The sequence below is a fragment of the Penicillium antarcticum genome (assembly GCF_028974205.1).
Source record: "Penicillium antarcticum strain IBT 31339 chromosome Unknown utg000002l_segment0_segment0, whole genome shotgun sequence".
NCBI lineage: Eukaryota > Fungi > Ascomycota > Eurotiomycetes > Eurotiales > Aspergillaceae > Penicillium > Penicillium antarcticum.
In genome coordinates this window covers 2842150-2857215 of record NW_026695300.1, presented here as the reverse complement: position 1 = coordinate 2857215, position 15066 = coordinate 2842150, and the positions used below count along the sequence as shown (strand labels likewise).

The 15066-nt window shown below is 50.1% G+C and overlaps 6 protein-coding genes across 6 annotated transcripts; 3 read left to right on the top strand and 3 right to left on the bottom strand.

The window, feature by feature from the left end:
• Positions 1-96: 96 nt before the first annotated feature.
• Positions 97-1415, top strand: N7508_002054 (uncharacterized protein; the record flags this gene model as incomplete). Its single annotated transcript, XM_058460120.1, has 6 exons — positions 97-301; positions 372-515; positions 564-647; positions 702-785; positions 834-902; positions 955-1415. 6 exons carry the CDS (start codon positions 97-99, stop codon positions 1413-1415), a joined length of 1047 nt encoding a protein of 348 aa, XP_058323652.1.
• Positions 1416-2552: 1137 nt separating this feature from the next.
• N7508_002053 (dynein family protein) lies at positions 2553-4491 on the bottom strand (the record flags this gene model as incomplete). The annotated part of the gene is made up of 6 exons (XM_058460119.1): positions 2553-2699; positions 2779-3389; positions 3453-3546; positions 3614-3996; positions 4054-4224; positions 4323-4491. The coding sequence occupies 6 exons, from the start codon at positions 4489-4491 to the stop codon at positions 2553-2555; spliced, it is 1575 nt and encodes a 524-aa protein (XP_058323651.1).
• A 231-nt stretch (positions 4492-4722) lies between these two features.
• On the top strand, positions 4723-5722 carry N7508_002052 (IST3 family RNA-binding protein; the record flags this gene model as incomplete). The annotated part of the gene is made up of 2 exons (XM_058460118.1): positions 4723-4873; positions 4933-5722. Exons 1-2 carry the CDS (start codon positions 4818-4820, stop codon positions 5720-5722), a joined length of 846 nt encoding a protein of 281 aa, XP_058323650.1. The 5' UTR covers positions 4723-4817.
• A 241-nt stretch (positions 5723-5963) lies between these two features.
• On the bottom strand, positions 5964-7363 carry N7508_002051 (phosphatidylinositol-3,5-bisphosphate binding protein HSV2; the record flags this gene model as incomplete). Its single annotated transcript, XM_058460117.1, has 5 exons — positions 5964-6497; positions 6551-6907; positions 6966-7063; positions 7129-7167; positions 7255-7363. 5 exons carry the CDS (start codon positions 7361-7363, stop codon positions 5964-5966), a joined length of 1137 nt encoding a protein of 378 aa, XP_058323649.1.
• A 550-nt stretch (positions 7364-7913) lies between these two features.
• On the top strand, positions 7914-9373 carry aspA (uncharacterized protein; the record flags this gene model as incomplete). The annotated part of the gene is made up of 5 exons (XM_058460116.1): positions 7914-7934; positions 8021-8096; positions 8156-8309; positions 8473-9075; positions 9133-9373. 5 exons carry the CDS (start codon positions 7914-7916, stop codon positions 9371-9373), a joined length of 1095 nt encoding a protein of 364 aa, XP_058323648.1.
• Positions 9374-10706: 1333 nt separating this feature from the next.
• On the bottom strand, positions 10707-14486 carry rom2 (putative Rho guanyl nucleotide exchange factor (Rom2); the record flags this gene model as incomplete). The annotated part of the gene is made up of 3 exons (XM_058460115.1): positions 10707-10796; positions 10867-11298; positions 11355-14486. 3 exons carry the CDS (start codon positions 14484-14486, stop codon positions 10707-10709), a joined length of 3654 nt encoding a protein of 1217 aa, XP_058323647.1.
• Between the last annotated feature and the right edge of the window lie 580 nt (positions 14487-15066).

Here is a 15066-nt window from a genome sequence, read left to right as displayed (position 1 = left end):
AGCCTGTTAGTGGCCTTCTCATCGTAGAAGATACTCACTCTTATTATTCAACTTCAAACAATCTACTTATTATCTTATCGCCACAAATTATCTACTATGTCGAACTTCATGCACAAAGTCAAGGAAGCTGTGACTGATCACGACAAAGATACAGCTCGCGGCTTCCAGGCTGACCGGGATAACCAGGGAACCTCCAATGCCCCAGCCACCGAGTCCGGTATGGGCCAGAACAGATCTCATGGCGTGGGCTCTAACAACCCGTACGGCTCTGGTTCTGCCTATCGCGACTCCAAGTTCAACGGTTAGTCCTCGGAGACTTTTAGTTTCTCTTGGTCTATCTAACTTTGTCGGTGTGCTGACTGGATAATTAGACACCCAGAGTTCAGCTGATCCACCCAGGACCGGGTTGGGTTATCAGGGCAGCCGTTCTGGCGATGGTTATACGAACGTCAATGCTGGTCCGCATGACTCGAACCTGGCTAATAAGATGGATCCTCGCGTCGATAGTGATAGGGGTAAGTCAAGTCGAGCCACAGAGCCCGAAGTGTAAGCTAATAGTATAGACAACCGCGCTACCAATCCCAACGCCGGCCCGTATGAATCACGGATGGGAAACAAGATGGATCCCCGTGTTGACAGTGATATGGGTGAGACACGCCATGCTCTAATGCTATAAAGTCAAACTAATAGTTACGGTATAGACAACCGTGCTACCAACCCCAATGCTGGTCCACACGAGTCACGGATGGGTAACAAGATGGATCCTCGCGTCGACAGTGATATGGGTAAGCCAGGCCAAGTCCTTCAGACCAGAAGCCAAGCTAAGTGTATAGACAACCGCGCTACACGGGGAACTATGAACCAGCCTAGCAACACGTCCTCGGGCGTCAGCAGTGGTATGGGTAAGTCAAATACAAGCTCCAAACCCGAAGCTCAAGCTAAACAAATATACAGACAACAGTGCTACACGTGGAGGAGGTGGAGCCATGAACCCTCCCAGCAACATGGGCTCAGGCGGCCTCGACAATCATGAAACCACCGAAGACGACTACAAGAAATCCACACAGGAGAACAGGTCTCAGACCCAGCCCCAACCCGGCGACTACGGCAACAATCCATTGACCAGCGAGGAAAGCCACAACACCTCGACGCAGGAGCACAAGTCGCACTCTGCTACTAGCCACGCTATGCCCTGCCAGACAGGAATGCAAGGCGAACAAGGGTTTGATAAGCCAGGCCTTGATAACCGGGTTGACTCTGGCTTCGGTGGTAGTGCGGCTGGTGGTAGTAGTTACACCTCTGGCGCGCGAGAGCCAACTGGTGCCCAGAATGATGATCCTCTGAACAAGCTTGGCGGTAGGGTTACCCGCTCGAGTGACCAAGCTAATGCTGGTAATCAGCGCGGAGGATATTAAGTCTGACTCTTTGTTTGCTTAATTAGTTGTTCTTGTGTTGTGATTTGTATTAAGTTATGTCCTGTCGAACATGTACTTCTGTCTCGAAAATGAGAGAATCATGAGTCTGGAAAGTCGAATTTGGATATGTATATCTATCTATGTCAAAGCAGATTATCAAGTATTCCTATATCCATTCATGCCTAGCTAGAAGGTTTATTGGCTGGGGCGTCCGCGATCAATCATCATTGGGCATGCCCGCGGGTAGATGGGTGTGAGAATGCTTTATACACGTCATATTCAGCTACGGTTCCTACACCTTGTAGCCCTAAGCTGAATCCACAAACCGAGCTACTGTATTCGCCGTATGAGGGAATACGATGGCACTAAGCACACACAGCAATGTACTGGATCATTTGAAAGCCCAACAGTCCCAATTCTACGGACTGTCTATACTGCGAGCGCTGATCTGCAGGTAGCGGTTCGAATGACGTCGTCGTCTTTTGTCTCCAACCTCGATATCCTTGGTTCTGTAGATATGGTGCGTCCCGCCCCTGTCATCATCGTGCAGCTGAGCGATCTGACGATTCTAGCCTGCATATTTAGACGAGACTGATGGATTTTAGTGGCTGATCCAGGGTATGCTCTTTGGTCTTCTTCAATTGGACCTATCTTGGATCAAGATGGATCGCACGCTAACTCATGATAGGCAGGTATCGTTAGGGCTTGTTCACCGTAAGGAAATTGCAGCAAATAATCAAATCAGGAAAACTCCCTATAGACTTTTATGTCAGGGACGCAGCAGTGTGAAGGATTAACAGAGATGATATCAAAAGAAGAAGTGTGGAAGATGAAAGCCAAGATTGTCGAGTAAATCATATACATCGACCTATTCTATAGGACTATTTAGTATCAAGCACAACTAGGATCAAAAATTACAAAGTCTTCATATTGGTATCATTATCTAACACCTGCCGAAAAGCCATAGAACCTCCACGCCCGGGGGAAATCATAACGACCGGCATCTTCCACAACCCAACGAACATCTAGGATCTGTATTCACCACTATCCAACCATCGAGCCCAGTGCACAGGCGAAAGTCTAGGCTTCCGGATTATGTACGCACAAAGAACTAAAATACACAAGGAACGAAATCATTCAAGCAGAAGGACTTCCACGGGGACTGGCGCCGCCTTTCTTGACAAGGCCAGCAAAGAAGTTAGCCAGGGCTTGGTTGTGAGCTTTCTCGTCACCGGTGTTGGGCACGGGGCTTTCCTTCTTCTGGGTCCGACTGGCTTCGCGATCCTGGGTAAACAATTAATTTAGCTTAACGTTTGGGTAGGGGCGGGCGAGGGCAACGGGGTCGTATTGATGGATGTCTTACCCGAAGTTTCTTCAGCATGTCATCGGCGTCAACTTGGATTCCGCCCATGTTGAACTGTACAGGACCGATGTGCTCGTTGACTTTGCCTTCGTCGTCCATTGGGGACATTTCCAGTTGGGGGGTTGCTTGGTTTGCACGGTCCTTTTCGTCTTCGGCTTTGAGCTTCTCCAGGATTTCCACTTGGCTTGAGAGGAAGGCTTGGATGTCAGAGGTTTCGATTTCGATCTTGGTGCCGTTGCTGTTGCTGTTGGGGTGGGCGATGGTGTTGTCTCGTTTGGGGTCATTGATTGTTTGTTCGAAGACTCTTACGGCACTTGTGCCGTCTTCTCCAGGGCCGTTATCGTTCTCTGGGGGTTGATCAATTGGCTCAGGGGGGTCTTGGATCTCGATTGACCATGCTGTTGACACTCCTTCCATATCGAACCCTTCCCGGATAATTCGAATCTTACCCCATGAGTCCCAGTTAGCTGGTACCAGGATCTTGTCGCGGTCGATCACATTATGTTTTAATGATTGCCTCTTCAGAAGAGAGTGTATTCCCAGTGAAGAGTGGATCAGACTCTGAAGAGAATTGGCGAGAAATGGGGTGGTGTAGATTAGCGATGCGCCGTCTGTACGGGGTTAGGAATTGATTCGGTTGATCGACAAGAGACGGTGTATAAAAGTTTTCTTACGCTTCAGGAGAATAGTTCGGAGGAACTGAAGAATGAAGTCGAACTGCTCTTCATGCCATCCATGTTCCTTCTCCAATTTCTCGATCTTGTCCGCCTGGATATAGCAACGTTCATGTTAGCAAGAGCCCCCCGGAGCCAAATTCAAAGCTGGTGCCACATACCCCTTGGCAGACAACACACATTGGGACACCAAGGCCCTCGTCCCATTCACCAGGTCCGAGGGGTATCGTGACCTGACCACCCGAAGTTGACAAGCCGCCTGCAGCCGCTGAGTTGGCGTCTAGTCCCCTTTTGCGATCGCGCCACTCCGTCATTGTCTCTTCCATGACGATCTTGGTCTCATCGTCGAGCGAAACAAGCACTGTGCGTAAAAGGCGAACCCATTCTCTGAGTCTCCGGATCCATGTCCACGGGTCAGACCAGTCCATCAGAATCACAACCAGCGTTTCCGGCACGGACTGTGGGGTCAGAAGTGGTTTGAGGAGGGGTGCGAATGATAGCGAGGGTTCGGACAGGAGATAAGCTGAGACGCGTGCCAGGGTATCTGCAATAGAATTTTTAACATGGGAGCAGCTATACGGAAGCTGCAGTGTTCATATACCTTCTTGATCGGCATCGAGGACATCTCGATATGTGTAACCAAGCGCAAACTGATTGGCAATGGGTGGTGTTTTCCCTTTGGCTTTGCGCTTCTCGTTCACTAAACCAGAACCATCAGAGAGGTCTGCAGAGAAAGACTCTAAAAATTCCCGTTGGCTTTCCGGTGTTCCGCCTATTGTCAAGCTGTCAGTGGCATGTCCAACAATCGAAAGACGGGACCAGTAATGAGCGCGAGTAGGCATGGAAAGCCCCAAGAAGATGGTAACTTACCTAGCACTAGCAAGTTCTTCTCAGGCAAGCGCTTTCCGTTAGCAACACTGTCTAATAGCGAGGACCAAATGTTCTTCTTGGAGCCATCTTTGCTGGTCGGTCGACTGTTTGTTCCGGCCGTCTTCGACCCGTGCGGACTGGAGGCCATCGTTTGGTCTCGTCCCACCATGCCTCAGAGGGCATTCACCCAGGTGTCTGTCTATGTCGTAGCACAAGGAGATATGCGCGTGGAGATGTTGAGTCGAGGTGGAGGTGCAAGAGGTGTCAGGGGAATCCGAGGGGTGTGGGGGGACGAATTGTAGGCGGTCCAGCTAGTAGCAAGCCCGCTCGCGAAAAATTGTTGAAGATAGCGCACAACAGCGGAGTCTGTGGTCGTGCACGTCGTCTTCGATCGAGCAGGGGGTTAGTTTGCAGCGTAAACAATAATTACGGTTCCGCGGCTCCACATTTCTCTCTCCAACTTCTGCGCTCCAACTTTCCCTCTCCCACCTCACCATGAATTCCATTCGCCAGGTTCAGGCGCTCAACAAGCGCGAGCTTGAAAACGCTATGTAAGTTCTGATTAGCTTCTTGGAGCTCTTTTTTTGACTAATAATACCTTGACGTACAGACCCCCAGAGGCATCATGGCACGCAGATTACCGAGACACAGCTTATATCTACATCGGTGGACTTCCATTCGAGCTATCTGAAGGAGATGTTGTCGCGATATTCTCGCAATACGGAGAACCAGTACATATCAAATTAGCTCGCGACAAGGAAACTGGCAAGAGCAGAGGATTCGCGTGGCTCAAGTACGAAGACCAGCGCAGCACAGATTTAGCCGTGGATAACCTCGGCGGTGCGAGCGTGCTGGGACGTTTGCTTCGTGTTGATCATGCTCGTTACAAGCGACGGGACGACGACGAAGAGGAGGAAAACAATGTCGCCAAGTTGATGGGAGTTTCGACTGCCACCGAGAACAAGGGTAGGGATGATGACCGCAGCCGGAAGAGAATCACCGAAAAGGAAGAAAGACGGCCAGTCTTGAAGGAAGAGAAGGAGCTAGACGAGTTGATCCGCAATCATGATGAGGAAGACCCGATGAAGGAGTTCCTTATTGAGGAGAAGAAAGAAGAAATTGCGCGCGCAATCGAGGCATGGAAAAGCAGCCAGAAGCCTTCTAGGCGACGCCACGACAGCAAGGAACGCTCCAGCCGGCATCATCGCCGTCACCGTTCCCGTTCTCCGCGTGAACGACGGCATCGGGATGATCGCTCCCCCGAAAGGGAGAAGCGATCTCGCTACAGATCATCTGAAACAGAGGAAAGGCCACGGGGAGATCGATCATCGAGAAAGTCGCGTTCGCCAGATTCCCGCAGACATCGGAGTGACCGGGATAGACATGATCGTCATCGTTGAAACATGAGATATCGTTACTATTGTTTGCTATTCACTCTCGAGTTTGTGGTGTCATGTACATCGCATTTCATGTTCGTCGCCTGGTATCCTTACTGCAGCTTCGGTTACTCTCCAAAAGCGCAGTCCGCAGCCCCAGCTCAGTAATGGTGCTGGCTTGTTCGGCTGCAGACAACGTGCCGCAACGCTTGGGTTTGGGTGGGATGGCATCGGGTTTGAGATCAACTGGTATGCTTTTCATCTGTCAACCGCCACCAAGATATCTCTTCCAACCATCCCGCACACAATATCTCTTGCCTTCCTCGCCCTCCCGGATCACAAACTTCTCCCAGCGACCGTCTCGTCCGGACCCAATTACCAAAAGGGTCTGGTCATCGCACCAGCCTATCAGGCCTTTCTGGGGTCGACCCATTGAAGGCCCAACTGGTGGAACATACGGGGATCCTTGGATGGCTTCTCTACCCATCTCGAAATGCGCATTAGCAAATGAGTACTCATCTGAGAAGACTCGAGGCAGAAGGGGAATCCTGCCAAGGAACCCCCACTTTTGGCTAGCGGCTGGTTCCTCAGACGCTGATGCGGGTGACTGGCTGCGTCGTGTGACATGTTGCTGGTGGGAAATATCAAAGATGTGGAGTGTCGATTTGTCGGAGGTCACTGCCAGAAAGTTGTTGGATGGCGAGAAACAAACGGAGAATATCACTGCATGGTCGACACCCCGTCGCAGTTCTCCCATTTTTGTACAGTTCCCGGTAGCGAAAATCCGAATCAAGGTTCCCTATACACATGTCAATAACCACCCCTAGATGATCGCAACCTACAAGACCTTACCGCTTCACTTGCTGTTGCCAGAATTTTCCCATCTGGGCTCAAGGCCATCGCTCGTAGCGGCGTACTATGCGCCGGGATAATGCTGATGTTGCCAGTCTCTAGCTCTATCATCTGAACCTGTCCCGGAGACCGACCTGGGAAGGCCAGCACTCTTTGATCAAGACAGGCCAACCCCAAAGAGTTGTCTGAGGTCTCGAAGACTGACTGCTTTTGCGGGGGATTCGAAAATGCAAAAACATGGACACTATTTAGTAGCACGACGACAATTTTCGATTTTGATAGACGCACGCCGAGGACCGAGGTGCGAAATTCGAGCGTGATGGCCGCTTTCTGCTTTGCATCGTCCCATATAATCAACTGCAAAACAGATTCATGAGATTTTCATGCTTTGTCTATACTGCTGGAGACGGCGCACCTTGTTCTGCGGGAATTTGGGGTTCTTCCCGCCCCCGACGATAGCCAGGTAGTTTGACTGGCCTAGCATTTCTGCCACGCTGATTCCTGCATTGAAATCTGAAGTGCGTCAAGGTGAGTACGAATACAATTCAAATGCGCTGGACCAGAGGGCAAACACTCACCTCGTGATACTTTAAGCTCGCATGGGTTGGAATTGAAGACTGCAGTATACATTTAGCATCGGTGCATAAAATGTGTAAGAATACAGCTAACGCTTGGAGCTGTGATCTGTCTTGAGCATCCCTTACCACAAAACCCTGTGTCCAAGCCCACAGAGAAACAGCTACTGTCATGGTTAAATGTCGCAGACAGTGAGTATGGCCCGATGGACTCATCGATAACCTGGCGAGTGTTCATAGCTGAGGTGCCCACCAAGCATAGCTGGAGCAATAGCCACTTTAGACAGCTCAAACAACCTCCAGTTAGCAATAAATTAGAGGTGTACAGAACAAAGTGCAATATAGGATTCCCCGGAGACGATAAGATGCGGGCAGCTACCTCAGGCATATATTTATGTAATCATACGGTGGCCAGCAGCGACCCACCACTCCTTCAACCCCTGAGTGCTGCGTATCTTCAATTCAGCAGTCAAGTGGTCAATTATGTAGATGCAAATAGCTCAGGCATTCAATGTACAAATTTCAATAGTTTTCTCTTCTTTTTCCTGACAATTTCATATATCAATTGTGACAGATCAAGAGCTCTGTTGTAGAAGTAAAGTAGACTGGAGAAGATGCACGTCCCGTGATTGGCCGCCTGTTTGGGAAAGGGGGAAACACGAACTGTCTTTCCTCCGCCCCCCTACTCTCTCCAGACTCAGGAGAGCAAGTTTCACCCATCTTCATATTACTTGCTTTAGCCCTCTTCTCTTCTCTGTATCTTTGTTTCATTCACTCTCTAGCCCACTATGTCGTCGGCCCTCAACGCGGTATGTGCATTCCCCTTTTCTGATCGCTTCCCATACCTCCAAAAAGTTCCCCGAGCTAATTGCATGCCCGCACTTTGTTCGGGTAGATTAAGATTCGTCGCAAGAAGAATGTCAAGAAGGGAATTCAGTTTTGTTTGATGGTGTGCGGTGCCAGTGGAACAGGTAATGTCCTCGACACGCAGTCAGGTCAGAATGGGGATTGACCCATCTCCTTTTCGCAGGTCGCACAACTTTCGTCAACACTCTCTGCGGAAAGCAGGTTCTGGAGGGCAAGGATGCCGACGATGCTGCCAACGCTCACATCGAGGAGGGCGTCCGCATTAAGCCCGTTACAGTCGGTGAGTTGAACCGTTCTCCGCATGGGGCCAATAGTGGGTGACTACTAACAGGAGATTACAGAGCTCGAACTTGATGAGGAGGGAACCCGTATCTCCCTGACCATCGTCGATACCCCCGGATTCGGTGACCAAATTGACAACGAGGCCAGGCATGTACACCGCGGGAATACTTATCAGTACTGTTGCTAACTTTTGCACAGCTTCGGCGAGATTGTCGGCTACCTCGAACGCCAATACGACGATATCCTTGCAGAGGAGTCCCGGATTAAGCGTAACCCCCGTTTCAGGGATAACCGTGTCCACGTTCTGCTCTACTTCATCACACCAACCGGTCACGGTCTCCGTGAACTTGATATCGAATTGATGAAGCGCCTCTCTCCTCGTGTCAACGTCATTCCTGTCATCGGAAAGGCCGATTCCCTCACCCCGGCCGAATTGGCCGAGTCCAAGAAGCTGATCATGGAGGATATCGAACACTACCGCATCCCCGTCTACAACTTCCCCTACGACATCGAGGAGGATGATGAGGACACCGTCGAGGAGAATGCTGAGCTCCGTGGATTGATGCCCTTTGCCATTGTTGGCTCCGAGGATTTCGTCGAGATTGATAACAAGAAAGTGCGCGCACGCCAGTACCCATGGGGTGTTGTCGAGGTTGAGAACCCTCGTCACTCCGATTTCTTGGCTATCCGCAGCGCCCTGCTGCACAGCCACTTGGCTGATCTGAAGGAGATCACCCACGACTTCCTTTATGAGAACTACCGTACGGAGAAGCTCAGCAAGAGCGTCGACGGTGCCACTCCGTATGTTTCTGGTCCCGGGGTTTCATATCCCGACTTCGCTAACTCATTCGTAAACAGTCCCCAAGACTCTACCATGAACCCCGAGGACCTTGCATCTCAGTCAGTGCGCCTCAAGGAGGAGCAGCTCCGCCGTGAGGAGGAGAAGCTGCGTGAGATTGAGCTCAAGGTACAGCGCGAGATTGCCGAGAAGCGGCAGGAGCTACTGGCTCGCGAGAGCCAGCTCAGAGAGATCGAGGCCCGCATGCAGCGCGAACAGCAGAGCCAGGGCAATGTCAGTGAGGCAGCTGGAGAGGCCTAGATATACCCTGTTGAAGATGCGGCTCATTAAGCGGGGCCCCAGTTCGCAATGTGATACCGTTTGTGCCACCCTGGACTTTATGGCACCAAGTTGGTTTTTGTTTATGGGGATAATATTGACAGTTTATTCACGTTAATAGCTTTTTTTTTCTCTTCTTCTATCTCTGGGGACGGATCGACTTATCATAGATTGCGGCGCCTCGGTTACCAACGATGGGGGCAACGCAAGACACTCAACATTTGTTGTGTCGAGCTGGATTTCCTGCCTCGGTATTCCTCGATGTGACACTCGCGTCCCATCCGGTGGTTGCTCTCCTCAGCATCATGGTCTTCTGCTGTATCTGGGGCAGCTCCTGTCTTTTCTTCTATCACATCACCAACTGCGGCTGGGGTCCTGTGAACTGCATCCTTTCTCTTTTCTCCTTCCCCTCCTTCATCTGTTCTTATCGAAAGTCCGCAGCGCAGCAATATTCCCTCTTCTCTGTTGTTTTTTTGTGTTCGTGGCCCACGTCCTGTTCATTATCTATCTTTTTTTTTCCCTCACCTCCCTTCCTAGTCCTGATAGTAATTGAGGAAGAAAAAGTATTTGAGCACTTGGCTTGTGCTGTGATCCCTCTATTTTCCTTTTTTTTCATTTGGGTAGAAAAGTAGCGCAGCAAGGAATATACATATATTTCGGGGTGTGTCCAGCTGCTTTGCTCAGATGTAATCTCTACACATATTTTCCGACTAAATAGATTTGTAAGAAGGGTTTACTCCATATTCAGACGTGAAATAAATGTTTATTATAGACAACAGCCAATAGTGTATTCTCACATACATTAAAGTAAACACAAACCTAGCCTCAAGCCTACAACAGAACGAGATCTCTCCACCCAAAATGCAAACAGAACCATCCACATCATTGACATTGCTAAGTTAACAGACAACATAAGTAACCTCGAACCCAAAAGATACAGACAAGTAAGAAAGAGGAAACTCTCAACACAGCCATGCGGATAGAAAAGTTCGACAAGTATCAGGAAAATAGAACGAGCTTAGAATAGATGAAAATTTTAAAGGGAGAAGGGATGAAGATAGAGGGAGAAAAGTGGGAGAAAAATGCAATCAGCAAGAAGTGAAGTTGAAAAAAAGGGATAAGTGAAGAAAGGGGGTTGAAAGCAGGGAAGCAGACACGCAAGAAGTGGTATTTGCGCTCCATTGTACATTGCGTAGAAATGAGATGACAGGTTGATCCTGTTCATTTGTTATTGGGAGGGTTGGAGAGGTTGCGGGTTGAGGTTGTGGTTTGATTTTCATGGTCAGTGGTTTTTGGTTCCGAACAGCTTGGGCAATTAAATGCTTTGCTGTTGCGGTTTATTGGTCCAAAAGTCGAGACTGGCAATCACGTCGTAGCCGCCTTCGTCTTCGTAGGCATAGATGATCTAGAGGGGTCAGCACTTGGCTATTAAGATAGGGAATATAAAGGTGACAGGGAATATAAAGGTGACATACCTCTCGAGTGGAAGAGTGCAGCATGCGAATGTTTTTCCCAGTCATCAGATGCGTCAGTTCACTTGTCTCCACGTGCCGGATCTCAACGAAGTTCGGTTCGAAGGCTAGGATGTAAGGGTATGAGAGGGCGAATGCGTTCGGGTTGCCCTCCCAGGCGATCTTCCAGTCCGGACGGGCTCGCCAGCCATTGCGATTGACAAAGAATGAGAAGTCACTGTAATTGAGGAGGAATTCCCCATTCATACGCTCGATATGAATGGGCTTGACGTTCTCTTTTCGTGCAACGAAATCAAGGGAGGTATCTGCTTGATCAAGAAGAGACTGGGTTTCTGTCGTTTCTAAACTGACAACCTCAAAGCCACGTGCACAACCAACACACAGAGTAGAACGAAGGAAGTGAATCGAAGAAGATTCAGCAGGGATGTAGTATTCCTAGAGCAGTATGTTAGCAAGTTATGCCTCGTCAAATCGGAAAGAAGAAAACGAACCTTGAATGGCTTGAGTGTGTCCTGGCCACTCTGGAACATCTTGCTGACAGCAGACTTCTTCTTTCCCTTGGCGAGATTGTCCATCGGCTCGTACACCTTGATGGTACTTGAGAGTGCCGATGTCTTGACTGAGCAAACCAGATGACGACCAAGACCAATACCTGCCTTGAAGAAGTTGGCATGACCTTGGATTTTCTTTGGGCGCTTTGCTATGGCGTTTTGGCCCTCCCCGAGGTCGAGAGCATCCATAGGGTACGAGGAGAGGGTCTTGTTTGCCAGAACCAAAACCAGCTGATACTCCTCCAGGGTGTCGATTTGCGTGACCTGGCTAGCATCGAGAACTCGCTTTGGTTTGACTGACTTGTCTTTGGGCCAACGCTCAGAGACGTAGATACCGCTATCTGTACCATAAACCAATTTCCGACCACCGTCGATAGGAACAAGACAGTTCACACGGTTCAAGTTGCCAAAGGAACCTTCACACAGAATAGTCTTGTTGTAAAAGTTGCTGTTTCGCTCCCACAGCTTCTGTTGTTGTTGCTCCACCGCTTCGATGAACTTGCGTCGTGTGGCGACGTTTGTAGCGTAAAGAGTCTGTTCATAACCGCCCTTTCCGAGATGCCTGAAGGTAATTGGGAGACCACCATCCTTAGCAGGTGGGGGATTGATCGGAGCCTTGTTGGACAGAAGACTTGATGAAGGTCTTTTAGCAATTCCTAGTCGAGGGATAACCTCGTCCATCTGAGCGATAACCAGCAACTCGAGAGGAATAGGCTTTTTATAGACTCGGAACTCTTCACGCTTGTTGACCACCTTGATTCGAACAAGCAACACAGCGTGATCAAATAGATATGCGGTGACATCAGAACTGTCGGCGGTGGTTTTCTTGAACGCCATCTTCATGAGCATTTGACGGTTCTCTTCTGTAAGTTTCAAATCGACATAGTCCGCGGAATTGAACTTCAGTGCAGCGTTCAGCTGGACCAAATTGAAATGGTTCTCTGCTTTACCACTCTCGGTATTGACTCGCGAGAGGAAGTCCTTGATCAGCTTGATTGCCTTCGGGATATCTTCCTTGTCCGGATTACCGTCGGCAGTGTTTTTCAAAACTCCCTCTAGCAGAAGTGGGTATCTTGCAAGACGAGTGGTGGGCTTTGTCAGGTAACCGTTAAGTTCAAGCTTTCGAGACTCTTTCAGACGTTCCGTGTCTTCAACAAATTTGGCAAAAGCCGGATTGGAAGCTTTCTCCTTCTCGAATTCGTACTTTCCGTAGAGTTGGTTGGCACCATACTTGATAAATGGATCAAAGCGAGGCACGTGTTGCAGGAAGATATCACCAACGGTTTGGACGACCTGGCTCTCTTTTTGTCGACCGTTCAAAGCTTCACACAGAGCACTGTTGACCTTGAGAACCTCTAAGCAGTTTCCAAACACGGTTCGAATGAACTTTTCCCGTCGGTGTTCTGGAATGGGTGAGTGTGTTGTGGTACCCGCCGCACGTAATGGCCGCATCCAGAAATCGCGCAAGTATTCCAGGTCCTTCACAAAATCACGTTCCGTATACATGATCTCGAAGATAATCTCCTGTCGTTTCTTCTCATGGTCGTCCACGGAATCCGAAACCTCCTTAGGCACCGTGCTGATCCACAGCTTTTGATTGTCGTTGTCATCGTCATCGTCGATTGGAATGGTACCTCCTAGTTTGGTGTCCGTAGTTCCTCCCAGAACCGGCTGAGGTTTCAGATTCAATCTGGCCTGTTGTTCCAGTCGTCGCGGACAAGCAATCGAATAACACAGACTGTCTCGGTTACAGGTTGGAGAATAACATTCAGTCAGGAGAGTGAAAACACCATTGACCTCAGTTGTAGACTTGTCCTCTCCTAGCGTTTCCTTAAACTGATATACTTCACCGGGGGCGTCTCGGAGCCGGTGGTCGTAGGTGACATCGTGGAAGAATTTCTGAGCATCCAGCGCTCGGCCCAGCAGAAGAGCTAGGTTGCGATCGTTGGTCCGAATGATGTTCCCAATCAAATCCACCGAATCAGTACCCGAAAACGCATTCTGGTAAGACAGACCGTTCTTCTGTCGTTCGCCGAGTGAGATCTTTTCCCTGAAGACATCTGCAACGCGAGAAAGTAAAGCAGGATAGACCACCGGAACCTTGCGCTGTGAGTCCCGCGAGACAAGCGTTACCGGACCAGACTTTTGCGTGAATTGACTGTGAACACTCATGGTCCGATCAGACATAGGTGTCGCAGTTGCAGTCGATGCCATTGACATTGTACGCGATCTCGTAGATGCATCACTCGGCTGGCGAGAGGTAGGAAGAATATCTGGGCTGGCCTGCGCCATTGAGTCCTGTCTCGGTAAAGGCTGTTGATCGTGACCCGACGGAGGTCTGCGACTGGGAATGGACCGTCCGCTGTTCATAATGTGCGCATCTCGATCAGATGACCACGAAGTCATAGACATGGCTCGCTCATTGGTATGCTTTTCCGGCACCGGACGCCCGAGCTGGGTCATCGGAGATCCAGCATGATACGGTTCGCGGCGAGAGGCGATGGCGGATGTGTGATTGAAGTTGCTCGGCGGGGGTTGGTACGGTGGCCCGCTTAACTTTGCCATTGATCTCGATCGGGAGGCATCGGAGTTTAGCGCAGGAGGCATTGGGCGATTAAAGTCTCTAGCTTCTGGGTATTGCGCGGTAGGACTTGGTCTCGAATCGAGGCGTTGGGGTCGCGGATAGGCAGCGAAGCGTTGACCTCCCGGGTATGGCCGAGGAGGTTGATGGGAGGACATTGTGGCGGAGGCTCCCGGATTATATGCTTGGTATTGTCCTGATGGCGGAGGAGGAGGGTATCCATTTGGTGGTGCTGATGGCGGTCCGTATCCATTTGGTACTTGCCGCGTCGGCGGCGGCGGCGGTCTCTGGAATTGGGGCTGTGCGACATGCGACGACATGGTATGAGCGCGGCCCTGATTGAACTGCGGGGTCTGCGAATTCATCGTCTGGGAGCGCCCCGGAGGTGGAGTGCCTCCAAAGATGTCAGAATACGCAGCATCCCGCTGTGTCGATGAGGCCGGCCCGTGAGGCCGGTAATTCCGGTTACGCTGGCCCCCCAAATCCGCCATTTTGTCGAAAAATCAGCAATCAAAACTAAGAAGCAGTAGATCGGCGAGAGATGGAAGTGATATCTATTCCGGTATGCAAAGAAGGCGACAGGGGGTATCCGTGATCGTGGAGGGCGTTCAGGGCGTCGCAAGAGTTCTGTTCAAGATCGTAGGCAACGGAGGAAGCGGAAGTTGTAAGACCAGAGACCCCGGTATGCAATCTCAGGGAAAAAAAGAGAAAATGGTGGAGATTGTCAATATGTCATAACTCCCCTCAGTTGGGGGGATTTAAAGACAATGTCAAATCTGGGAAAGCGCCAGGAGCCGTGAGCGCAACAAAATCAGGGCTCCTTTTAATTTCATACCCTCAGCATCCTCTTTGAAGAGAGTAGAGAGTGGAGGGGGGACGTTGGTTGAAAAGTAATAAACTGGGGGGAAGCAGGAGAGAGGAGGATGGCGAGGTGACGGCGAGTCCGGTAGGGGTAATTGTAATACACAAATCCCCAACCTGGATGGGCTTGGCGGGGTTTTAGGTGTGTTTTGTGGTCATTAGCCGTGTATGGTATTGTCACTGAGCGGGAAGGGCAGTACGGGGGACTAC